The sequence below is a fragment of the Henckelia pumila genome, chromosome 3 (genome assembly GCF_033568475.1).
Source record: "Henckelia pumila isolate YLH828 chromosome 3, ASM3356847v2, whole genome shotgun sequence".
Taxonomy (NCBI): Eukaryota; Viridiplantae; Streptophyta; class Magnoliopsida; order Lamiales; family Gesneriaceae; genus Henckelia; species Henckelia pumila.
Genome location: NC_133122.1, coordinates 169,289,086 through 169,316,324, shown reverse-complemented (window position 1 = coordinate 169,316,324; position 27,239 = coordinate 169,289,086). Strand labels below are relative to the sequence as shown.

At 40.1% G+C, this 27,239-nt stretch overlaps 1 protein-coding gene across 2 annotated transcripts; it reads right to left on the bottom strand.

Annotated features, from left to right (window-relative positions):
• Positions 1-4,016: 4,016 nt before the first annotated feature.
• Positions 4,017-10,756, bottom strand: LOC140887626 (probable aquaporin NIP5-1). 2 transcript variants are annotated; one of them, XM_073295010.1, is made up of 4 exons: positions 10,422-10,756; positions 4,892-5,311; positions 4,746-4,807; positions 4,017-4,473 (listed from the first exon to the last, which is right to left on the bottom strand). In XM_073295010.1, exons 1-4 carry the CDS (start codon positions 10,635-10,637, stop codon positions 4,269-4,271), a joined length of 903 nt encoding a protein of 300 aa, XP_073151111.1. In that variant the 5' UTR covers positions 10,638-10,756; the 3' UTR covers positions 4,017-4,268. The 2 variants fall into 2 exon arrangements, with proteins under 2 accessions (XP_073151111.1, XP_073151112.1); XM_073295011.1 differs by lacking the exon at positions 10,422-10,756 and adding an exon at positions 6,783-6,921.
• Between the last annotated feature and the right edge of the window lie 16,483 nt (positions 10,757-27,239).

Below are 27,239 nucleotides of genomic sequence, written 5' to 3'. Positions count from 1 at the left end.
ATCATACCTCATGAAGGGAACAACTTTAAAATTTCTAACCTCACCTAGAGTTTGCTCATCTTTACATGGATTAAACATTTTGACTCTTTCAACATCAAATCTCCTTTGTTTAGCCATCCAAACATCTTTCACAACCTGCAAAGAAGAAAGAATATTGCTCGGGATTGAACCGGCTATTTCATCACAATGAGATAAAACCTCTTTGTACAAAAGCACTTTAAAGGTTTTATTTAATTATTTCAATCTCATAATTTTGGACCATTATATTATTTTCATTGGTCTCTTACCAATCATTTTAATTCCTCTCTTTTTTTTCTCTCCAAGGCCATCTTACTCTTTCGTACACTCTTTTTTTTTCGGGCTCTAATATTTCTTTTTCTTTTTTTTTTTCAATGGTCATCTCACTTTTTTCTTCACTCTTTCTTTCGGCCATATCACTCAATCTATGCAATTCCAATTGATCCTCAAGAACCTTTGGACTCAATTGAAAAGGAAGAATACATCGTTCCTCCAATAACTCATTACTAGTCTCACCAGTAATATCAACATAGTCATCCTCTACAACATGCACATTGGAAGCGTAGTAGCCCAGTTCCATTCTACAAGATTAATTGGATAAACATGATTAAGGAATTGATCAAGGGATTAAAGGAGATTAAAAATAGTTGATTTGTGTGTTAAAAATATGTATTAGTAAATATCGGGTTATAGATGATATTAAAATACATATGTGATTTTTATAGCACACAGGAGTTAAAATAATTCAAATCGAGTCAATAAAATAGTACACATATTTAAACACGTGTACACACACGTTCTCTCCACATCACCATCATCTTCGCGTCTTCTCTCTCTCTCTCTCCCCTCCCGTGAGTTTTTTCTCTCCTCACCATCGCCACGTTTTTCCGTCGTTTGGCTGCCACCAGTGGTCGAAACTCAAAAGTAAATATACGGTTGGAATTCTCGCGACGAGAGCTAGCTATTGACACCCATTTTGCACATTTTTATTGCGACTCTCGGAAACCGCCGCCATCTTCTCGCCATCGGCTAACCATCTTCGGTTGAACAAAATCGAAACCAAATATACGGTTGGAAAGCCCTTGACGAGAGCTATCTATTGGTACCGATTTTGCAAGGTTTTATTGCGTCGACTGGAAACCCATTTTCGGCCGTCGCCTTTGCCACCGTGTTTCACCGCCGTAAGTCATCGGAAATTTGAAATTGGTTGATGGGTTGTGTTCATTATGTCGTAAGCTTTGTTTTGATATAAATATTGTGCAGAAAAGCCGCAACTCCGATGATCGCCGTTTTCCAACCGTCGTCATCGTTGTGCCGCCGCCGGCGTCGATCATCGTTCAGATCAGGGACAATCTTATTTCATTGTTGGGGCTTGTTTCGAAATTTTGAGATATAATTTCGAACCTAGAGTTTAGACATCAATAGGCTAACTACGAACAAAGATATGGTCTGAGAATCCTATTAAAAAATATGAGTATCTGTTATTATAGTTAAAGATTTTAGAGTATTATAAGTGATATGGTGATTATTGCTTACAGGCTTGGATTGTGAGTACCTGGACTGCTAGATTGCTAGGGTGCTTGATTTGTCTGGATAGAGGCACATACGTATTATCCGAGATAGCCTTGTAGAATATACATATTCTAAGTTTTCATGTTTTCTGTGACATTTTTATATGCACTGATATTATGCGGCATGCATGTACACGTTGAGCTTTATGTCTTGATTTTCATAGCACGTAGTGGAGGCTGCTCTGCCCCATGTTTCTAGTGGATGGATTTCCATGGACTTGGTTCCGATTATATCCACATATTTTTATGGTATAGGAGCCACCTCCATACGCGACGACCCAACGTGCTGCATACCATGGAACCTTAACTGAGCAGTTTTTTTGGATAGGTTTCCGGTACCCTACAATTGCATTTGTATTTGCATTCATTGCATGTTTATATTCGTACTCTCGTACTGAGCTTTAATGCTCACGTCCAGTATTTTTCTATGTTTTCTGGACACCCCATTCGATTGGACAGTTACAAGTGTTCCACCGGGACTTGGGATTAGGTGGTGACCAAGCAGAGCTACATTTATATTTGGAATTTGTTTTATCGGTTGTATTCTGTCGATCCAGTATTTATTTGGGTTTCCGCGATTTATCTCTGATTATCTCAAAATAGTCCCTGATCAAAATCAAATCGATCCTCGAATTCTATAATCTCCTATTATCTCAAATAAACTCAATTAAGATAAATTCGGGGCGTTACACCAATAGAACCTAATTCTCTCTTCCCCCATTAGGTTCTAACAGTCGCTTAGCCTTATATTTCTTGATTATATTGTCTGACATCAGGAGATGTTGTGATGATGGGGATTGAATTTACTGTGATCTGGATGAGTGTGTGGATGTACCTAACATGTTGACCCCATATGGTACTACAAGATCATTGACACCTAGACTGAGTAGGACTTGTGATAACTAGTATCTAGTCATTTTCATGCATAATACTAGGTTTGTATACTCATGCTTATCTTATTGAGCGTAGTCGCTCACGTCCAGTATTTTGTTTCTTGGACACCCTATTTGAGAGGCATGTCTCAGGTTGGACGACGCCAGTGGGTTGAAAGGTTGAGAACTAGAGTTGTGGTCGCAGTGAGTTTTCATTAGTTTAGTGGTGTAGATACTGAGTTTCTATTTGGTTGATATCAGTTTATCACTTTTGGTTTTAGTCACACAAATTGTATTCCGCCGGTTTGGTTTGTAAACACAGTTTTATTTTTCTTTGTTTAATTCACTTTATCGCTTTGATTAAGTTAACTCGTTTTGCATGCTTATTAAGTTTCGTAGTTGGTGATCTAGGTAGGGCAATACAGTATGCATGTTTATATGTTGCATTTTATGTGTCATGTTCAATTTTTACTTCTTTATTATATTATGTTGCATATGCATACTCATTTTGATCCAAATCTTCTTTGAGATAGTCATTTGAGTAGGGTCGGTCAGCTATACATCCTTGTTATATTGTCGAAAACCAGGAGACACCGTGTTGATGGAGATTGACGTTACGGTAATCTTCGACGAGTGTGGGGAGCTACCCAGCGGCGTGGACCCCAGATGGTGTTACACACTCATTGGCGCCTATACTGAGCAGAACTAATTGGCCAATACTCTGTCATTTGCATGCATCATATTAGGTTTGTATACTCGTACTTTACGTTCTGAGCGTTATTCACTCACGTTTTTGTTGTTATGTTCTTGGACACCATATTCGACGGGGCAGACCTCAGGTTGGACGCGAGGTCGATGGTTCGAGGCAGGGTTGAGATTCGGATCAGTTGCAACAGAGTTTGCTTCAGTGCTTTTTAGGATACTGTTATTCGATTTGGTTGTATAACATTTTATCGCTTTGGGTTTTAGTTTTCGATTGTATTCTGCCGGATTGGATTGTAAAATATTTTCCAGTTTCCATTGCTTTATCATTTACTTAAGTTATCTTATTTGCATGCTACGTAGACCAAGTAATATAGTGATTCGACTCGGATCCCTACAAAACTGTTGTAAAACCATTGTCGTTGACAGAAAGACAACGATTTTTCACCATTGTTTTTGAGCGCTCTTTTTAACAACACGACTTTTAACAACAGTATTTTATGACCCACCGTTGTTAATTAAAAATGTTCTTTTCACCGTTAATTAAAATTTTCTTCGCGGGAAAAAAATATTTGTGTTTTTTGTCCTTGACTTGTAGGATAATTTATGAATTTGCCAAATTTATATTCTCAATTTGAAAATAACGGAGTGATGTAAATTGTCGAAGACATAGGTATAATTTTACCGGATCTCGCAATTTTTTGGTGTTATTTCTTTTACTTTGTTACAATATTCAATATATATGTGGGAACAAGTACAAGAAATTTCCCAATAAATAACTGCTTTTTAATTGATCACTTTATTCACTAATGCATATATAAGTATATAACAAGCAAATGGACCTACCCAGCAGTTAATAAACAAATCGCGTCCTTGGCCTTTATTCTCACACACAAGTCACATATAGTGCCAATCATTTGGATACATATTAGTGATAATCAAAATAATAAAGCACAACCAGAGTTGGTTTACTCATCAAGGGCCGGAAAACAATTCGTCCTTGGCCTTTATTCTCACTCACAACAAACCACACACAATACAGTACCATTTGGTCAGCATGGCAACCATAATATATATTTCATATGTATGTATATATAGTTCCCAGCTAACGACGGAAGCTCCTAACCTGGCGCGGTGGTGGAACCCCATCTTCATCTTCTCCTCGGAGTTTAACGAGTGTATAGATGGCTGCTCCCGCCACAGCACCAAGTGTTGGTGCCACAATATATATCCATATCGACTTGTAATTCCCCGCAGCAACAGCTGGTCCTAGAGTTCTCACTGGATTCATTGAACCACCACTAGATGGCCTACAGGATAAATAAAGTTGGTGCATAACGATAAGTAATTAACCATTGAAAACATGATTAAGAAATTTAGATAATATTTAAATGAACGGTGGAATAACAAAGAAAAATTCACAATTGAAAGTGACATATTTAAATGTAGTGTAATAAAAAATAAATGTTAGATTAGAACAAGATCTTTAAGTTACAAGTTCATTATTATTGAAACACAGCACAACAAATCAATGAATCATTAGATATATGATGCAGATAGTTACCATAATTTATGTACTCACCCAGCAACAAGAATGTTAAGCAAGACTGTAGCTCCAACTGCTATACCTGCCAGTTCTCCTACCTATAAATTAACCGAAATTCACTGAATCAATGCTAAGAAGATATACTAAGTTAATATAGAAGTGAACAAAGATGGAGTACTCACGGCACGGGTATCAGTAGCAACTGCTGTTACCACGAAGAGTAGATTAAATGTAATGAGGAACTCTAGAGCAAAAGCCTGACCGTTGCTGACAGAAGGCAGGGTGACACCACCAGACATAAAAGGGTGGAATACGCCTTTGAGTGCAAATGACGCGCATATAGAACCTGATACCTGCGCGGCAATGTATGCGGGCACATGTGCCCAGGGAAAGTGACGGAATACCGCAAATGCTATGGTGAGTGAAGGATTTAGATGTGCTCCAGAGATGTGCCCAGTCGATAGAATCACTATCATCACGGCCAATCCCGCGCAGGCCGCATTTCCAATCAGTGTTTCAGCTCCATTATACTTTTGGTTCACTATTGGCCCAGCAGTTGCTGCAAATATGAGGATGAAGGTTCCCACAAACTCTGCCCCCACCTGCAAAAAAAAGATTGTAAACAGGAAATGTCTCAGGCCTTTGCCTTACCTTAGTCAAAGGATAGATGGCGGGAAATTTAATAGAAAATTTATTGAGAATGCTATTTGCTCCCTCATGTGCAGATTATCATGTAAAACTATAAAACAGTAAAAAAAATCTACATGACGATCAAATAAACTCACGAGTTGATGGATTCTCTCCATTGATCTACTAGCATCAATGCAAAGTAACAACTGAAAAATGATTGAGAATGCTCACAACTCGTTTAAGAGAGAGAAAGTTAAGCTTCTGAGGAAGCCTCAGACCTCAAACAGAGTGACAAGATTCACCACTAGCAAGTAGCTAGTTACACATTAAAATGCGTTTGATTGCCGAAAATTTGGTCATTATAAGTCTCCATGAGCCCAAAAACTAGAAAGTAGCTGGTTACGCATGCATTTGCTACGTGCGCATGTAAGATCAAAACAAAGACTTGCTTTGGGAAAAGGGTTACAAAAAATCTTGTATGTGACGAGGAGCAATTCTCAATACAAGATAATTTTGTCAAATCATTAGCAAACATTTGGAATAAAGGAATGATTCACGTGATACAGGAAAGCCACATAAAAAAAATTGGACAAGTACATATCTGATGATGCCAAACTCAATAAAAATTTCTTAGAATAGAATCAGCTGGCTATCATACGTACATTAAGCAGTAATTGCTTAACTAAAGTAAAAACTTCTATCAGACTTTTTTAAAGCCATGCCCTCGTGCAATTTGGGCATTTAAGGACAAGCAAAATGTCGTCTTACTTCTATAAAAATATGCTATAAAGAAATTTAGACTTGAATCAGGCCCAAGTTCTTTCATATACAGGTTAATTATAATTAATTTCACCTCTCTAGTTAGCAGTTTATGTAGACATAGTTGCATGATCTACCGTTGACGCATTATATTCGTGGAGTTCAAAGTCTATGAAGAGAGTTAAAGTGAGATGAAATAAAGAACTTGTGAGCCAACAAAAGGCAACTGTCAAGCAACAGTTCACTTCATTTCTCAAGAATATACCAATGTAAAAGCTAGGCACATGTAGTTGTCTATGCATAACACCTTGAAAAACCTTTAGAATCAAGCATCTTCAAAGATAATTTCAAGTAGTTGAACATCATTTTTCACAATGTTATGAGATACGATCAAGGCATTTTATTTTTTTTTGCTATAACAATGCTACCAAGAATTGTATCATGGGAAATCGATCGAATATCTCATATCAACTTTGATGAAATTAATGTTAATATAGTGGAGCATTGAAGAAGAGAAGCAGATCTAATTTATCTGTCCTATGAGGATGTCTCTTCTTCAAAGAACCATAATTGCATTCGATGTCGAATGGTTGTTAATCCAATAAGCAGTGTCATCAACCAGCAACATATGATCATCAATACATATTCAAAAGGATCGTAGCAGATGATTAGAAGATTATTAACCTGCTTCACTTCGCAGGTTATGACCCACAGACATATCATGTAGAAGCCTTGTGTGATGAAAGTAGATCAAAGTTATGGACAAAATGATGCATGCAACTTGGTTCCATGTATCTGATAGATGCTTGTAATAATACCTTCTATATATTGAAATTTTATTTATAATGTATATTACTGGGGAAAAATTATTAATTTAAAACTGCTTGGTTCTTTAACAGGTGGGACAAAAGCCTTGAAGTATGAGCTGTAATAAGAATTTGATGGAGTACTTAGCCAAATTTAAAATAAATGCATTGAGAAAAGGAACTACAAACAAAAATGACACAACACATATTACATATACGCGTGGTATCTATAACTAGCTCCTTAATCCTTATATGTATATTGTTTTCTTTTCCCTCTAGCAAGTAATTAATTAAATCACGATAAAATTTTATTTTTATCTTTTTAAAATAGACATATAACGGTTATATTTTGTAAAGCAAGCAAACAAAAACTACAAGTATTGAACTCTGGTGTTTTGATTCAGGAAGAAAAAAATATTCTGGTGTTCCATATTTTAAAAAAATAAAAAAAAATGTGTTGATTTTTAGTCAAAGTTTGCTTGCGTTGGATAGGTACTGAAATTTTTAAATACGCACTAATAATATGGTACACGCTACACATGGTTCTGCCAAATTAATTATATTAGAAACATTTTAGTATTTTGAATTGAATAAAATATTAAAATTTATTGTTTTATATCAGTATTAAATGTGGTGTATATTTAGATATATTGAATTAAAATAGTGTAGATAGATTTACAAAAAAATTACAAAAAAATTATAGAGGACATAGTTTAATTTTATTGAAATGAATATTCGATCTAATTCAAAAATCGAAAAAAAATTATTTAATTTATATATCAAAAACATTAGTTTAAATAATTATTAATGTGTTTCAAATCGACCGGTCACATATATAAATAAAATATTTTTTCGGAGACATACTAATTTATTTGAAGCTTTCTACAAATATAAGAAGAAGAAGAATAATTTAATTCGGAAAGCCATATCAATAACACACGAGAGCACACACAAAAAAACTGGATCCACATTGAAAAAATATATTCTAACATAATATATATACTTTTTAAGTTATTCTAACATAATATTAGAAAATGGAAAAATCATATCAATATCAAAGACAAAGAAACAGTGTTTGTTATATTATTTATGTTTGGTGTGAACAAGGAAAAGCGCAGATGCGTATAAGATGAATGCGTGCCAGTTATTCCGGGTGTAAATGGTTGTCAAGTTTTTATTATCTCAGTCGGAAGCCAAAAATATTTAACAAATTTAAACTCCAATTAATAAAAAATAACTCATTTAAACAAAACAAAGTTAAATAATTCAAATCAACTTGTTAATTATTTATTTATTTTATATAATAAATAGTACTGGCATGGCCAGCTGGTGTTATGATGCTAGCATGAATAGAGAGATGATTATGTTTTTTAAGTTTAAAAAAAGAAATAATAGAGTTGAAAAAAAGTAAACCAAAGACATCAAAATTATCATTTTTAATTAAAGGGAAAAAAGTCAAAACAAATGATATAACTGAGTGTTTGTTATTACATAATAACTCATATGAAATCGTTTAACGATTAAATTATTTGAGATCCACTTCATAAAAATAATTTTTTCTCGAAAAGCATTATTTCCACGTTCATAGATTTTAAGTAATTCGATCCAATTCATAAAAATAATTTTATGTCAAAAAGAATTAATTTCCACCGTTCATAGATATAAATACTTAAAATCATCTTTATATATATATATATATATATATATATATATATATATATATTTTGTAATAAGGTCTCAATTCCGATACATTATTCCAAAACTATTTTGGACCTTTGGTGCGATAAACATCATTATGACAAGACTAAAATGGTCAAATAAAAAATGAATTATCTTTTCCCCGAGACCGACCTAAATAATTGATTGAAATTCTTTATTTGTCAAATCATAACTTGTATTTTATAATAAAATGTTATCGACCATCGTAAAAGTTGAAGGGATTTGGATAATTATATTAAATCATCTAAAAAATGGACAAAAGGAATAGGGACCTATTTCTGTCAACAGCATATTTTGCAATGTACGTATTTGTGACAATTATTATTATTGAACTAATGCAAACAAAGATTTATCGATATGAACCGTGAATTTACGTCTCATGAAATCAATCACATCATCAATCACTTTATAAATAGTAAGCTTACATTATCATTCGCTAAAATCCGCCCTTGGGCGCTTGACGGTGACGGAGACTTCCAAAATGCAAAGCTATTACTTTTATTTAATTTTTTAATATTTTAAAGTTGAGTTTTAATAGATGAATTTCATTTAATAAAAATATTCGATTGGGACGAAGATTCCACGGTGGATTTCAATACATATATAAATATAATATTTGAGATCTTCCATAATTATTATAAAATTTACTTAATGCACATAGAGTGAATTTAAAATTTATTTAGCGATTCAAACACAAAGTTTGTCAAACTAAGTGGAATTTGAATCTAATTAGTGGTTAAATTTGAAGATATTCTCTCTTATTATAATATAATAATAATTCAATTATTTGTGGTGTTACATTTAATAAATAAATATAAAAATAACAAAATTATGCATTAAAAAAATTATTTTAATTATGTAAACATGCAACACAAGTATGAAAAGGTTGAAGATCAATATTTTTTCTAAGATATCTTATATCATTTTATTATAAAAATACAATTCAAAAAAATATAATCTGGCCTGCTTTAAACTTTTATGGGAGTGTTTGCTAAAGATTATGCATTTGGAGAAGTGATTAAATTTATAAATTATAAAAAAACTTAAAAAAATCAAAAGTTTGTAGTGGAAACAAATGTGAAAATTTAAAAATGAAAGTTGGATAGTGTTTGATAAATATGATTTTAACATTGACTTTTTTATTAGAATCACTTTTGAAGAATCATAATCATCATATGACTAGCTTTTGGATTTCAATTAAGTTAAGCATAAGTTAATAAATAATTTGGGTTTAAAAAACATACAAAAGTGATTTTTTAAACCAAAATCTAACGATCACTTTTTTTTTTTCTAGTGATTGCAAACACTACCTGAACCTCTAATTTACGGTTTTACAAGAGTTGTCGTTGCACCAATGAAAAATAAGGTTGAGGTGCAAGTAATGTTAGTAGTCGAACAGATCTACATCTAGAAAACAATTCACTCCATCAATTTAGTAGTATTACTATCTCAAAAAGACAAAACACGCCAGTCAAATTATTAATTAACTAACTATTATTTTTACACACATATATATATATAATCAAACACATAATATATATTTGGGTAATCCATACTTACATTAAACAGGCACAAATAGTAAAATCATCGAAATTAATTTCTAAAAAGTTTCGTGAGTTAGTTGAGCAGATTGTTTTATTAAACAGTAGAAATTAAATAGAACAAGTAGATTTATGAATTAAGAATTAGGCAAAAGAAAAAAGAATAGAGGTAGGAATAACAAACAAAACAGAACCCCACAAAAAAAAACAAATTAAATACGAATCTGTGACAGAAAGAGAGAGAGAGAGAGACAGACCTTCCGAGTGAGGGAGATATCATTTGGAGAGAAGCCTGTGAGGCATGTGTGAGGCGTACCCCATGTTGGCGCATCCACAGGCAGGCACTTGCATCGAGGCATTGACTTGCGATCGTAGGACAGTGAATCCACCCGCAGCGAAGACATCAGCGGAGTCGGCGTCCCCGGAGTCACCGGAGCCGACATAGTTGCCGCTCCTTCTTCAAAGTCCGGCATCGCTCAGTAAACTACGTACGTACAGATTTCTTTCTTTTTGTTTTTTTTTTGTTTTCTAATTTGGTGCTTGCTATATATATATATCAAACGGACGTGTAAATCGGGAGAGGACACAGTTACATGATTTGCAGGTTTTTATAAAAGTTGTGGCTACAGGAGCTTTGGAATGGTACCCAGATCGAGCACTGTTTGATTAATCAAAGAGATTGAAGAAACATGTATGTATGCAAACAAAAAAAAATTTAATTTTTTTTTGGGAAAAGGTGACGGAATGAATTGAATGGAAGATGGATGAAATTACATGATTTGCAGATTTTTATAAATGTGCGGCTACGGAATCAGGGAAAGAAGTAAGATACCCAGCTCAACAAAATCAGAAATAGTATTGAGATGTTTGAGCTCAGCAATAATGAATTGCAGGGTATTGTAACTAAGAAGAATGGGAAATGGAATAGCAAATTAAAGTATGGGAGTGGTTGGGGGTGTTGAATCAGCAAATTGTATTAAGCGAGTAGAAGAGATGCGAGTGTAGGCTGGAATATAAGGATGTGGAGAGGAGAGGAGAGATGAGGGGCCAACCAGCCTATCAATCCTAGGCCTAGCTAACACACTCTTAATTAATTAATTAATTAATTATCAGGTATAGTTTGAAGATGAATTATATTGTTAAAAGTCAATGACCAGCCAAGCTATATATTTTACTTTATTTTTTATGGTCGTCACACTTGCCGCACCATTTTATTTTAATGTATTTTTATTTATGATGATCATTTTCTTTGCCGTATTCAATGCTTTTGTTCTCAGAAAAAAGAATTAACAAATTCCAACGCATGTGATTTTTTTCGAGTCAAAGGTAGTGAAGCTATTGTGTTGTGTGTCTATTATGTGAAACGTAATGAAGCTAATTTTTTTTTAAAGGTCAATTTCATCATTTAACGCACAACGAGCAAATTCCAGTTGATTCGAATATAATTAATTATGTGGTGAGAAAAATTGCTGTGTTTGGTTTTGCACCAACGTTTTTGAAGAATGTGATATTGTAATGTTCCAATTTTATAATCGGAGCGTTACTCGACATACATAATTAAAATTTTGAGGAAAATTAAAAATTTTGCGGAAGCATCATCTTCTTTATTAAATAAGCGGATTAAAAAGTGCACAAATAATGAAATAAACATTTAAAAGACTATGCCAAAATATGATCATCAACTCAAAATTCAAAACTTGTTTCCCATCAAAACATAAATTGGTTTGAACAACTTTCATTCATAAATCTTTCGCACTCATGCATCACCCACTGGACCGACCCCTGCCTCTTCTTCATGTCCGCCCACAAAATCATCAATGAATGCATCAACATCATCGTTACATGCACCATTCAAGTATAGTGAGTCTAAACACTCATCAAGAAAATGCATAAAAAAATATCCTTCTAAACATTAAAAGAGAAAACTGTAGTAACCCGTAACCCAATAAAGTGTTAAGGAAATTAATCATAATTAATATTCCTAATGATCGAACAGCCCGAGGAGATGACCGGAGGATCCGAAGACGTTCGGACGATCCGAAGTGAAGTTCGGAGGCTCCGATCGTGTTCAGACGGTCCGTCGGCAGGTTCGGAGGATCCGAACAGTGCTAGAGCTTACGTCATCAATTAGGTCAGCGAGGTGACGTCATGGCTTACGTGTGGATAGGACATCAGACGGTCCGAATTCGGGATCGGACGCTCCGATCGTGTTCGGACGGCCCGAACTCCGTCTATAAAAAGGGGAGCCGAGATTCATTTTCACTCGCACCTCTCCTCTCTTCTCTCTCAATTCCTAGGCCTTCTAACTCAGATCTAGGGAGTTCTAGAAATCCTATGGGGAATCCGGAAGTGGCATAGCGATCCAGGAGTCGTAGCGGAGCTGTGGCCTAGTTTTGAGGCAAGCGGCAGCAAAGGGCTGACGACGGACACAGGTATAGCTTTGGCTTCCTAAAAATATTTAGGAGTATGCAATAGCTTAGTTAAGACTTTTAGAGCTTAATTATTGATGCATGGATAATTACATTGTAGTAGCAGTAGACTGGACTAGTAGGCTTGAAGTCTAAACCAGTGATGCTAGGATTTGCCTGCAATTGTTAGAGGTACGTAAGTATTGACCGAGATGGCCGACATGATATATATGCTTATATGTTGCATGAGTATGTGTTATATGTTTTACCATGTTTTACGGCTTTAGCACATGCATATTTTAACGGTTGACTGCATCTGGTATGATGTGAGTCATTGACGGTTTCCATCGGTGATGGGTTACTCCTTATGGATGGTTTTGCTATCACTAAGAGCGGCCACGACGGTGGGTTTTGACGCTATAGTTGATAGGAGAATATACGAGTACCCCGCGGAGTCTCTCTCTTAGCACGGTACTGTATATTCATTGGCGCCCTGAGTAGATTGTTTTAACCAGTATTTTAAAGTCATTTACTTGCTGCATATTAGTCTATATATCATTTCTTTCGTATTGAGCAATGTCGCTCACGCCCCTATGTTGGTTTCTTTTGGGATTCCTTGTGGCGGGGCAGGTTTGAGGCTGGACGGTCCAGGTGACTCGCAGCAAGGTTGAGGTTGCTACCTGTTGCAGCGAGACTTTAGTGGTAGGGTTTGTTATCCTAAGACTTTCGATTTGGTTGTATAAGAGTATTTATACACTATTTTATCATCGGTTGTATTCTGCCGATTGGATTTGTTGTATTTGATATATTTCGATCTTTACGCATTAAGTATTTATTGCATGCACTAATTAAACTCTAATTAGATAGTGGATCCGGGTAGGGTCGCTACATTTATTGGTATCAGAGCGCATTGCAACTGAGAATTAGTAAAGCGGATTAATACATTATCTGTTATTAATTGACAGATGGCAGATTACGACGAGAGCCATGACAGTGGAGGTGATGGTCGTTGGGACGGTGGAGACGGTCATCGACATCGCCGTGGACATCGCGAAGAGCGAAGGAGAGTCAGCATGCATAGGTTTATGCAAGTGAGCCCTAAGCCATTAGCAGGAGGCAAGACCCCGGAGGCTGCTGAGGATTGGCTAGAGAGGATGGAGCATTGCTTCAGAGAGTTCCGTTTCACAGACGAGGAAAAGATGGAGACTCTTGGTTTCTTGCTAGAGGGTCGAGCGAGGAAGTGGTGGAGATCTACTTCCGCACCATTTGTAGCAGCAAGAGGAGCAGCTACTTGGATTGAGTTTCGTACCTCTTTCCAGTGATTGTATTTTCCTCCAGCCCTTTGTCAGGAGAGAGCTAGTGAGTTGCTTGGACTGCGACAGGTGACGATGACTATTGAGGTGTATCAGCAGAAGTTCTTTGATCTTCTTCCTTATTGCTCGCATATCGCTGAGAGTTCGGTTGCCAAGTTTGATCATATTCTCCAGGGTTTGAACCCTGAGATTCATCAGATGGTTGTTGTTAGGAGCGACATGACCTATGAGGATTTGGTGAACCGTTGCCATCAAGCTAAGGACAGTCTACGGAGGAACCGGTCTATGATTCCTTCCTTTTCATCCAGACCGACTAGTTCTTTGGGTTCGATGGGTCAGTCTTTCAAGAAGCAAGGTGGTACTTCTTCTTCTTCTTCCGGATCTGGCAGAGTGCAGTGTTTCGGTAGCCAGAGGATGAGCCGATTTCGTTAGTGCAAGCGGAGACATCCTGCAGGATCGTGCCCTATCTCGGCCAGCGCATGTTACCAGTGTGGTCAGGAGGGACATATGAAGAAGGACTGCCCTATAGTAGCCCGTAACCAAATAAAGAGATTAAAGGACTAATCGCAATTAGAAACCCTGAGTTCGGACGCTCTGAAAGAAAGATCGGAGGCTCCAAACGTGATCGGATGATCCGAAGCCAGGATCGGAGGCTCCGAACGTGATCGGACGCTCCGTCGGTAGGTTCGGACGGTCCGATCGGGGTCGAGTATTACGTCATTGATTACGTCAGCAAGATGACGTCACGGCTGATGTATTGAGGGGACTTCGGACGCTCCGAAGATGAGTTCGGGCGGTCCGAACGTGTTCGGAGGCTCCGAAGTGGGGTTCGGATGGCCCGAACTCCGTCTATAAATAGAGGTGCCGAGATTCATTTTCAGATGCACCAATCACCTCTCTTCTCTCGATTCCTTAGTCTTCTAGCTTAGATATAGAAAATTCTAGGCGTCCCATTGTGAATCCGGAAGTGGCGTAGCGATCCAGGCGTCGTAGCGGAGCTGTGGCCTAGTTTTGAGGCAAGCGACAGCAACGGGCTGACGACGGATGCATGTTTAGCTTTTGCTTCCTAAAAATATTTAGGAGTATGCAATATCTTAGTTAAGGCTTTTAGAGCACTATAATGATATTAGTATCATTTGGCAGTGTAGTGCGGATTATTGGCGTGGACCTAGAGTTGATAGAGCTTGCCTAGTATTTGAGGTACGAAAGTACTGTTCGAGATATCCTGACTGATTATGCATGTATTATGTGACTGCATTATTTATATGACATGATTTTATGCTGCATTCATTTACATATTTAGCTATCTCGTTTGAGATGTCTGTTAGTAGGGTTTTACCCTATCTTGTTAGTGGATGGACTTCCATCAAATTGGGTCCGGAGTATCCACTGGTTTTTGGTATGTGAGCCACCTCCTGAAGCAACGGCATAGCGTGCTACATACCAGGGCCTGGTCTGTCTTTGTCATCTGTTTCTTAGCCTCTAGTCAGTAGACGGTACACTTTCATGTATGTATAGTCATACTCTTGTGCTAAGCATTTTATGCTCACGACTCGTACTTTGTGTATCTGGACACCTTATTCCATGGGACAGGTTTGCGTTTGGATGAGGCGGGTGGATCCAAGAGGGGCTAGGCAGTGGTTGGCCAGCTGGAGCTTCGCCTAGAGTTTTATTTTATTGTACTGGGTTGATACAGTATTCGATTTGGTTGTATAAATATTTGGGTAATTACAGATTCCTTTTCTTGGGATTGTATCTTGTTATTGCTTCCGCAATTTAATTTTGTTTATTTAAGTTAATTGCATGCCTAAGTTTCTGATTAATAGGTGATCTCGGTAAGGGTCACTACATTTATGGTATCAGAGCATGCATAGTATTCTTGGGATTTAGATTCTGCATAAGATAACCATGAGGTAATTTTGTAGATGGCGGATTGCGATGATCAGAGTAGCCATGGCAGTATAGGTGGACGTTGGGGTGATGATGATCGAGAGCGTCGTCGGGAACGCCATCATCGTCATCATGATGAGAACCGTTTCAGTGTGCGCCGGTTCTTACAGATTGGTCCTAAGCCCTTAGTCGGAGGCGAGACTCCGGAGGATGAGGAGAACTGGCTAGATCGCATGGAGACTTGTTTTCAAAAATTTAACTGTACTGAGGAGCAGGAGATGGAGACTCTTGGTTATCTTCTGGATGGGCGAGCCCGTAAGTGGTGGAGATTCACTTCTGCACCATTCGTTGCGGCAAGAGGAGTTGCTACTTGGGCCGAGTTCCGCGCAGCTTTTCAGAAGCTGTACTTTCCTCCTGCACTCCGTTAGGCGAAGGCGGGTGAGTTACTGAGTTTACGTCAAGGATCTATGACGATTGACGAGTATCAGCAAAAGTTCTTTGATCAATTATCCTATTGCCCTGAGATTGCTGATAGTTTCGATATGAAGTATAATCTGTTCCTTCAGGGTCTTAACCCAGAGATTCATGATCGGGTGGCGGTCGATGATGATATGACCTATGAGGGTTTGGTGAGACGTTGTCACCAAGCCGAGGATAGCATTCGGCGTAACAGGTCTTTCTCTCAGTCTAGGCCTGCAAGTTCTTTGGGCCCCCGTGCTCAGTCTTTCAAGAAGTCCGGATCTACATCCTCTTTCTCTGGTTCCGGTGGTGTTGTCCATTTTGGGAAAAAGGAGAAGTGCGACCATTGTGGGAAGAACCATCCGACAGACAGATGCCGTAAATCTTTTGGGGAATGTTTTTGCTGTGGAGAGGTTGGTCATCTCCGGAGGGATTGTCCATTAGCTGGGAGAGGCGGTTCAGGTTCTGGTTCAGGATCGGGTTCTCAGGCTACCGTTCAGCAGAGGTCGCAGGGACAGTCTGTTGGGATTTCCCATTTGAAGCCGCAGATTTCTGGCCAGGTGTTTGCCTTGAGGCACGATCAGGCAGTGGAGGAGAATGAGAAAGTCATCGCAGGTACATTTCTGTTATATGGCATACCTGCTCTTGTACTTATTGACACTGGTGCATCTCATTCCTTCATTTCTGCATGTTTTTGTTAAGAGATATAAGTTACCATACATTGCACTAGATGTAGTAGTTTCTGTTTCTACTCCGACGGGTCAATCTGCTTTGGCTAAGCGTCTAGTGATGGGTTGCCCTTTAGAGTTCGAAAGGAACATTATGATAACGAATCTCATGGTTCTTGCGATGGATGACTTCCATTGTATTCTGGGGATAGACATGTTGACTACCTATCGAGCTTCAGTGGACTGCTATCAGAGATAAGTATGCTTTAATCCGGATGGGAGTAATAGCTGGTTTTTATATGGTGAGGGAGCGCGACCCCCGATGCCGTTGGTATCAGATTTGAGAGCCTGTCGAGCTCTGAAGTCTGGCGGGGAAGGTTACCTCATCTATGCAGTTTATTTGTCCGCTGAGAGTGTTGGGATAGAGATTATTCCGATTGTGAATAAATTCCCAGATGTATTTCCAGATGAGATTCCGGGTTTTTCTCTTGCTAGGGAAGTCGAGTTTGGCATAGAGTTGATGTCGGGTACTTCTCCTATTTCTCGAGCACCGTATCGTCTGGCTCCGTCAGAGATGCGAGAGTTGAAGAATCAGTTACAGGATCTTTTGGACAAGGGGTATATTTGTCCTAGTGTATCTCCTTGGGGATATTCTGTTCTCTTTGTGAAGAAGAAGGATGTGTCTATGCGTCTATGCATTGACTATCGGCAGCTGAACCGAGTTACTGTGAAGAACAAGTATCTGTTGCCTCGTATTGATGACTTGTTTGATCAGTTGCAGGGTACTTCGGTTTATTCCAAGATCGACTTGAGATCTGGTTATCATCAGATGAGAGTCCGAGACCAAGACATAGCCAAGACTGCATTTCATACTCGCTATGGGCATTACGAGTTTCTAATGATGCCTTTCGGTTTGACTAATGCGCCGACTATATTTATGGATCTAATGAACCGCATTTTCAGGGGGTTTCTGGATAAGTTTTTCGTGGTTTTCATTGACGACATTCTGGTATATTCGCGCGATGCAGACGAGCATGTTTCTCACTTGCGGTTGGTACTGCAGACTCTTCGGAATGAGCAGTTGTACGCCAAATTGAGTAAGTGCGAGTTTTGGATGGATCGAGTGATATTTCTTGGCCATATTATATCCAGGGAGGGGATTTCTGTTGATCCGAGCAAGATAGAGGCGGTGCTTAATTGGTCGCGTCCGACGACGGTTGCTGAGATCCGTAGTTTTTTGGGTCTAGCAGAATATTATCGTCGCTTCATTCTGAACTTCTCACAGCTAGCTCGACCGTTGACGTAGCTTACTTGCAAGGGTGTTGATTTCGAGTGGTCCTCAGAGTATGAGGAGAAGTTTTGTGAGCTTCGACGGCGGTTGACTTCTGCGCCGGTGTTGGCATTACCGTCGGGATCTGGAGGATATGTGGTCTACACAGATGCTTCTCTTCAGGAGTTAGGTTGTGTCCTAACTCAGAATGGGCATGTGATCGCATACGCTTCTAGACAGTTGAAGTTGCACGAAGACAATTATCCAGTTCATGATTTGGAGTTGGCAGCTATTGTGTTCGCTTTGAAGATCTGACGTCATTATCTATATGTCGAGAAATTTGAGATCTTCACCGACCACAAAAGTCTCAAGTATTTGTTTACTCAGGCGGAGTTGAACATGAGACAAAGGCGTTGGATGAAGTTGCTGAAGGATTAAGATTGCAAGATCAAGTACCATCCGGGAGCTGCTAATCTCACTGCTGATGCCTTGAGTCGCAAGGTGCGACTATCCGCACTTCAGACTTGTTCGATGTCAAGTGCGATCGAGGATTGTTGTTCTTCAGGGTATACCTTCAAGCACAAGAAAGGTATGCAGAGTATCCAGATGTTTGCAATATTATCTGAGCCAGCTTTGTATTCGCGGATTCGGGATGCTCAGATGTCTGATTCGAAGACCTAGCATTTGGCTCGTCTAGCCAACGAGGGTAGCACGTCTGGATTTCACTATCAGTCAGATGGTTTTCTGTGTTTGTCTGGGAGGCTTGTGATTCCGGAGGATGTAGAGTTGCGAGAGGAGATTTTGTCTCAGGCATATCGCACTAAGTTGAGTATTCATCCGGGGAGCAGCAAGATGTACAAGGATCTACGTAACGGTTTTGGTGGAAGGGGATGAAACGCAACGTGTATCAGTATGTTTCGAAATGCTTGGTTTGTCAGCAGGTCAAGGCAGAGCACCGACGACCTGGAGATTTGCTTCACAGTCTGCCTATTCCTGAGTGGAAATGGGAGCTTATCACGATGGATTTTGTGACCCATTTGCCGGTATCCTCGAGGAATTGTGATGCTATCTGGGTTGTGGTGGAACGACTCACCAAGTCAGCGCATTTCATTGCCTATAGCCGAGAGTATTCTATAGATCGTATGGCTCGGTTGTACATCCAGGAGATCGTTCGACTTCATGGAGTACCTGTGAGCATTGTCAGCGATCGAGACCCCAGGTTTACTTCTAGATTCTAGGGGAGTGTTCAGCGTGCGATGGGCACTACTCTCAGTTTGAGTACTGCCTATCACCCGGAGACTGATGGACAGTCAGAGCGCACTATCCGTACTTTGGAGGATATGCTTCGAGCGTGCGCCATGAATTTTGGTTCAGCCTTGCAGGATCATTTGCCATTGATTGAGTTCGCGTACAACAACAGCTATCATAGTAGCATTGGGATGGCACCTTTCGAGGCGTTGTACGGGGGACGTTGTCGTACTCTACTCTTCTGGGAAGAAGTGGGGGAGAGACAGGCTGAGGGACCAGAGTTAGTCCAGCAGGCAGCCGATATTGTTGATCAGATCAAGAAACGAATTAAAACTGCACAGGATCGTCAGGCCAGCTATGATAATACCAAGCGTAGGCCTTTGCAGTTTGATGTTGGGGAGAAAGTGTTTCTGAGAGTTTCTCCTTTCCGCAGGATTATCAGGTTTGGCCTCAAGGGAAATTTGTCTCCCAGATTTATTGGTCCTTTTGAGATCTTGGAGAGCATTGGAGATCTGGCTTATCGTTTAGCTTTGCCACCGTATCTGTCCAGTATTCACGACGTGTTCCACGTATCTCTGTTGCGATGGTATGTGGTGGAACAATCTCATATTCTGCAGCCGTCTGAAATTCAGGTGGATACAGATTTGACTTATGTAGAGAGATCTATTCGTATTCTGGATCATAAGGATAAGGTCTTGCGTAATAAAGTTATTCCTCTGGTTTTAGTTCAGTGGCAGCGCCGAGGCATTGAAGAAGCCACTTGGGAGCTGGAAAGTAGGATGCGTTCAGAACATCCTGAGTTATTTTGATTTTGTTTTCGAGTTGTATTCAGTTGTGAACTCTGTAAACGTTTAATTTGAATAAGAATGTTTTTGCACGTTGTTTTGCTTTCAGTACTTAAGATTTTATTTCAAGGAAGAAATATCTTAAGTGGGAGAGAATGTAGTAGCCCGTAACCAAATAAAGAGATTAAAGGACTAATCTCAATTAGGAACCCTAAGTTCGGACGCTCTGAAAGGAAGATAGGAGGCTCCGAACGTGATCGAACGATCCGAAGCCAAGATCGGAGGCTGCGAACGTGTTCGGACGCTCCGTCGGCAGGTTCGGACGCTCCGATCGGGGTCGAGTATTACGTCATTGATTACATCAGCAAGATGACATCACGACTGACGTATTGATGGGACTTTGGACGCTCCGAAGATGAGTTCGGACGGTCCGAACGTGTTCGGAGGCTCCGAAGTGGGGTTCGGACGGCCCCAACTCCGTCTATAAATAGAGGTGCCGAGATTCATTTTCAGACGCACCAATCACCTCTCTTCTCTCAATTCCTTAGTCTTCTAGCTTAGATCTAGGAAATTCTAGGCGTCCCATTGGGAATCCAGAAGTGGCGTAGCGATCCAGGCGTCGTAGCGGAGCTGTGGCCTAGTTTTGAGGCAAGCGACAGCAACGGGCTGACGACGGACGCAGGTATAGCTTTTGCTTCCTAAAAATATTTAGGAGTATGCAATAGCTTTGTTAAGACTTTTAGAGCACTATAATGATATTAGTATCATTTGAAAGTGTAGTGCGGATTATAGGCGTGGACCTAGAGCTGATAGAGTTTGCCTAGTAATTGAGGTACGAAAGTACTGTTCGAGATATCCTAACTGAGTATGCATGTATTATGTGACTGCATGATTTATATGACATGATTTTATGCTGAATTCATTTACATATTGAGCTATCTCGTTTGAGATGTCTGTTAGTAGGGTTTTACCCTATCCTGTTAGTGGATTAACTTCCATCGAATTGGGTCCGGAGTATCCATTGGTTTTTGGTATGTGAGCCACCTCCTGAAGCGACGACATAATGTGATACATACCAGGGCCCGGTCTGTCTTTGTCATCTGTTCCTTGGCCTCTAGTCAGTAGACGGTACATGTAGTAGCCCGTAACCAAAATCAGTGATTAAGGGATTAAGCAATGCTAATTAAATAGATTGGGTACCGGACGGATCGAAAGCTCCGATGCAGGATCGGACGTTTCGATCGAGATCGGAAGCTCCGATGCAGGATCGGAAGCTCCGATGGTATTACGTCAGGCATGACGTGTGGTAGGATCGGAAGCTCCGATCACCCCTATCCGAAGTCAACCAGTGATAGTTTGACACGTGGCAGATGAGGATCTTTGGAAGCTCCGATGGCAGGATCAGAGGTTCCGATCGATGTCTATAAATAGAAGGCCGAGGGTTCACTTTCATTTGCCAATTCCGAGAATCCCTCTCTATTCCAGGAATATTTGAGTAGTTCTAGTCTTCCTAGGCTTGACCCGGGGGTTGGCGAGGCATTCGATAGTCGTAGCGGAGTTGTGCCCAAGTTCTGGAGGCATCGATATCAAAGGGCTAACGACGGACGAAGGTATAGCTTTTGCTTCCTATAAATATTTAGGAGTATGCAATAACTTAGTTAAGGCTTTTAGAGCACTATAATGATAGTAGTATCATTTGGCAGTGTAGAGCATACTATAGGCGTGGACCTAGAGTTGGTAGAGCTTGCACTGATTTGAGGTACGAAAGTACTGTTCGAGATATCCTGACTGAGTATGCATGTATTATGTGACTGCATGGTTTTTATGTCATTGATTTATGCTGCATTCATTTACATACTGAGCTATCTCCTTCGAGATGTCTATTAGTAGGGTTGTACCCTATCCTGTTAGTAGATGGACTTCCATGGCTTTGGGTTCGGTAAATCCACTGGTATTATGGTATGGGAGCCACCTCCTGAAGCGACGGCACAGCGTGCTACATACCAGGGCCCGGTCTGTCTTTGTTATCTGATCCTTGACCTCGAGTTATAGGGAGTTCACTTTGCATGCATGTATACTCATACTCTCGTACTGAGCGTTTTATGCTCACGTCTCGTACTCTTTGTTTCTGGACACCCTATTCCATGGGGCAGGTTTGCGATTGGACGAGGCGGGTGGATCCAAGAGGGGCTAGGCAGTGATTGATCATCTAGAGCTTCGTTTAGGTTTTTATTCTGTTTTTTTGGGTTTATACAGCTATTCGATTTGGTTGTATATTATTTTGGATATTTACAGATTCCTTTTATTGGGATTGTATAAATGTTATGGATTCCGCAGTCGAATTCTGATTACTGTTTTGATTAGTTAATTGCATGCATAAGTTCTGTTTAGTAGGTGATCCGGGTAAGGGTCACTACAGTACAATTGCATGCATGTATAATCATACTCTTGTGCTGAGCGTTTTATGCTCACGTCTCGTACTTTGTGTATCTGGACACCCTATTCCATGGGGCAGGTTTGCGTTTGGATGAGGAGGGTGGATCCAAGAGGGGCTAGGCAGTGGTTGGACAGCTGGAGCTTTGCCTAGGGTTTTATTTCATTGTACTGGGTTGATACAATATTCGATTTGGTTGTATAAATATTTGGGTAATTACAGATTCCTTAATTAGGATTGTATATTGTTATTGCTTCCGCAGTTTAATTCTGTTTAATTAAGTTAATTTCATGCCTAAGTTTCTGATTAGTAGGTGATCTTGGTAAGGGTCACTACAGCCCTATGTTGATAGGAGCAGCTAGTGGTTCCAGAGGTTCTCAGGCATCAGTACAGCAGCCGCAACAGCCTTCTCATTAGCAGCACCAGCAGTCGCAGCCATCGCCGCGATTGACTTCTTCCCGTGGTCATTCTTCCTTACGGCCACGTGTTCAGGGGCAGGTCTTTGCACTGAACCAGGAGCAGGCGGAGGCAGATAGTGACCATATGATTGAAGGTACCTGTAGTTTATGTGGTTTTCCTTCATATGTTTTGATTGATATGGGTGCGTCACACTCATTCATCTCAGCAAATTTTTCTAAGAAGTATAGATTGCCGTTTATTTCTTTAGACATGTTGTTAGTGGTCTCTACTCCGATGGGTTGCGAGGTCTTAGCTAAGCGTCTAGTGGTTGGTTGCTCTTTGGATTTTGAGGGGTATCAGCTTAATGCTAACCTGATGATCCTAGCTATGGAGGATTTTGACTGCATTATTGGGATTGATCTCTTGACTACAAACAGAGCGATAGTGGATTGCTATCAGAGGTCTGTTCAGTTTCATCCTGAGGATGGTGAGGCATGGTATTTATATGGTGAGGGAGCGCGACCCCCGATGCCAGTGGTTTCTGCTCTGAAAGCCCGGCGTGCTTTAGATTCTGGCGGGGAAGGCTACCTTATCTACGCCATCGATGAATCGTTGGAGGGACCAGACATCCAGGAGATACCTGTAGTCCGTGAGTTTCCTGATGTGTTTTTGGAGGAGATTCCAGGCTTACCACCAGTGAGGGAGATCGAGTTTGGTATTGAGCTAATGTCAGGGACAACACCGATTTCTAGAGGTCCGTATCGATTAGAACCTTCTGAGATGAGAGAGTTGCAGAGTCCACTTCAGGATCTTCTTTATAAGGGTTACATTTGGACGAGTGTTTCTCCATGGGGAGCCCCAGTACTTTTTGTTAAGAAGAAATATGGATCGATGCGTCTTTGCATAGACTATCGACAACTTAACCAAGCGACGGTGAAGAATAAGTATCCTCTTCCGCGGATAGATGATCTGTTCGATCATTTACAGAGTACTTCTGTTTACTCAAAGATCGATTTACGGTCGGGATATCACTATTTGAGGGTTAGAGACGTGGACATCTCTAAGACAGCATTTCGTACGCGATATGGTGACTACGAGTTCTTAGTGATGCCGTTTGGATTGACGAATGCTCCTGCAGTCTTCATGGATTTGATGAACATAGTATTTCGTGACTTCCTGGATAAGTTCTTGGTAGTGTTCATCGACGATATCCTGGTGTATTCTCGCAGCATTGATGAGCACATGTTCCATATCCGTACAGTACTGCAGATACTGAGAGAGAGGCAGTTGTATGCTAAGTTGAACAAGTGTGAATTCTGGATTGATCGAGTTGTCTTTCTTGGTCATGTTATTTCACGAGATGGTGTTTCCGTTGATCCTAGTAAGACGGAAGCCATTTTGAATTGGTCGCGCCCGACGACAGTTTCGGAGATTCGTAGTTTTCTTGGGATGACAGGCTAACGGAGATTCGTGGAGAATTTTTCTCAGATTGCTAAGCCTTTGACGCAGCTGACGAGGAAGGATGTGCCTTTTGTTTGGACATCGGAGTGCGAGGAGAGTTTTCACGAGTTACGACGCCGTCTGACTACAGCTCCAATGTTGGCTTTACCGTCTGGATCAGGAGGCTTTTTAGTTCACACCGATGCTTCTCTCCAGGGGTTTGGATGTGTGTTATCGCAGAGAGGTCATGTGATTTCCTATGCCTCGAGGCAATTGAAGACTCACGAGGAGAACTATCCCGTACACGATTTAGAGCTTGCGGCCATCGTCTTTTCTCTTAAGATATGACGTCATTATTTGTATGGTGAGAAATTCAAGATCTTCATTGATCATAAGAGTTTGAGGTACTTTTTCACTCAGGCTAAGTTGAACATGAGGCAACGTCGTTGGTTGGATTTGCTGAAGGAATACGATTTTGAGATCAAGTACCATCCAGACACTTCTAATCCAGTTGCGGATGCTCTTAGCCGCAAAGTGTACGTGAGTTCGCTTCGTACCAGCTCAGTTGCACTAGTGGTAGAGGAGTGTCGTTCTTTGGGTTTCACTTTTTGGCATAAGAAGGAACAGCAGGGAGTTCGCGTTCCGTCAGTACTTGCCGAACCAGCCTTGTATACTCGTATACGTGAGTCGCAGGCCATTGATCTGAAGACACAGAAGTTAGCCCGTTTGGCTCAGGATGAGAATACTTCTGGTTTTCATTTGCAGAATGATGGTCTGTTGTGTCTCTCTGGATGTGTGGTAGTTCCTGATGATTCCACATTACAATAGGAGATTCTATCACAGGCTCACCGTAGTAGATTTTCTGTGCATCCAGGAAGCATGAAAATGTACAAGGATCTACGTACGAGGTTTTGGTGGAAAGGAATGAAGCGCAGTGTTTATCAGTTTGTATCTCGATGCCTTGTGTGTCAGCAGGTCAAGGCAGAATATCGACGACCCGGTGGATTTCTCCAGAGTTTAGAAATTCCTAAGTGGAAGTGGGAGCATGTGACGATGGATTTTGTCACCCACTTACCGATGACTTCCAAAAATTGTGATGCTATTTGGGTTGTTGTTGATCGATTGTCGAAGTCTGCGCATTTCTTTCCTTACAATTGGGACTTTACTTTCGATCGGATGGCACGTTTATATGTGCCAGAGATTGTTCGTCTGCATGGAATTCCGTTGAGTATTGTCAGCGACAGAGATCCGAGGTTTACCTCTAGGTTTTGGGGTAGCTTCCAGCGAGCTCTTGGCACTACTCTGAATTTGAGTACAGCCTACCACCCGGAAACCGACGGGCAAAATGAGATGATTATTCGTACTCTCGAGGATATTCTTCGAGTGACAGTGATGGATTTTGGACCAGCGTGGCATGACCATTTGGCGTTGGTAGAATTTACTTATAACAACAGTTACCACAGCAGCATTGGCATGGCACCATTCGAGGCTTTATACGAACGCCGCTGTCGTGCGCCAGCTTTATTTTGGGACGAAGTTGGCGAGCGTCAAGTCGAAGGCCCACATATGATTCAGCAAATGATCGATGCAGTGGAGATGATCCGTAAGAGGATTAAGGCAGCCCAAGATCGACAGCTAGCTACGCTAACACTCACCGTATACCTTTACATTTTGAGGTAGGGGAACATGTGTTCCTGCGAGTGTCGCCTTTTCGGAAGGTGATGAGATTTGGACTCAAAGGCAACTTGTCGCCAAAAATTATCGGTCCGTTCGAGATTCTTGAGAAAGTTGGAAATGTGGCTTATCGTTTAGCTTTGCCACCATATCTTTCCAGTATCCATGATGTGTTTCACGTGTCTTTGTTAAGACATTACATGGCGGATGAGTCGCACATCTTGCATCCGACTGAGATGCAATTGGATCAGGATCTATCCTACGTGGAGAGACCTCTCAGGATTCTTGACAGGAAGGACAAGGTGCTTCGCAATAAGAGCATAACTGTAGTGATGGTGCAGTGGCAGCGCAGAGGAACTGAGGAAGCAACTTGGGAGCTGGAGAGCCGGATGCGAGCTGAACATCCAGAGTTGTTCTAATGTTTTTGTACTTTTCTTTGTACGAAAGATTTATACATTGTAATGTTTAGTTGTAATAATGAACATTGTTTTGACGTTTCGTGTTTTCCTCTAGACTTAAATTTTGAGGACGAAATTTCTTAAGTGGGGGAGAATATAGTAACCCGTAACCCAATAAAGTGATTAAGAAAATTAATCATAATTAATATTCCTAATGATCGGAAAGCCCGAGGAGATGACCGGAGGATCCGAAGACGTTCGAACGATCCAAAGTGAAGTTCGGAGGCTCCGTAGTTGCACTAAAGTCAGGGGAATTGATATATTTAACGCCACCTCGATTGGGTAAGTTGGTGGTCGGTTAAAGATTTTATTTCCCCGGGATCCCAAGAACTAAGATTTATTGGTATCAGATTTGATAGCCTATTCTTTGAAACATGCATTGCATTTATGCATTAACCTAGAGATTTCTATGGTTTAGAATATGCAATTATAAATGCTAGAATGTTGTGATATGTCATTCTAGATATGAATATATTGATATGCTTGATATGATAATGCTTTAGATGAATAGCTATGCTTTGAGGATTTAAGAATGGAGCATATTTCTATGATTACATGTTGTTACATGTTTTTTCGTGTTCGGACAGTCCGTCGGCAGGTTCGAGGATCCGAACAGTGCTAGAGCTTAC

Bases quoted from the DNA above. Each gene is read 5' to 3' on its own strand.
- LOC140887626 (XM_073295010.1), bottom strand. From the start codon at position 10,637: ATGCCGGACTTTGAAGAAGGAGCGGCAACTATGTCGGCTCCGGTGACT. The intron at 4,808-4,891 runs GTGAGTACTCCA...GTTAATTTATAG, and splicing joins TTGCTACTGATACCCGTGCC to GTAGGAGAACTGGCAGGTAT. The intron at 4,474-4,745 runs GTGAGTACATAA...TTTATCCTGTAG, and splicing joins CTTAACATTCTTGTTGCTGG to GCCATCTAGTGGTGGTTCAA.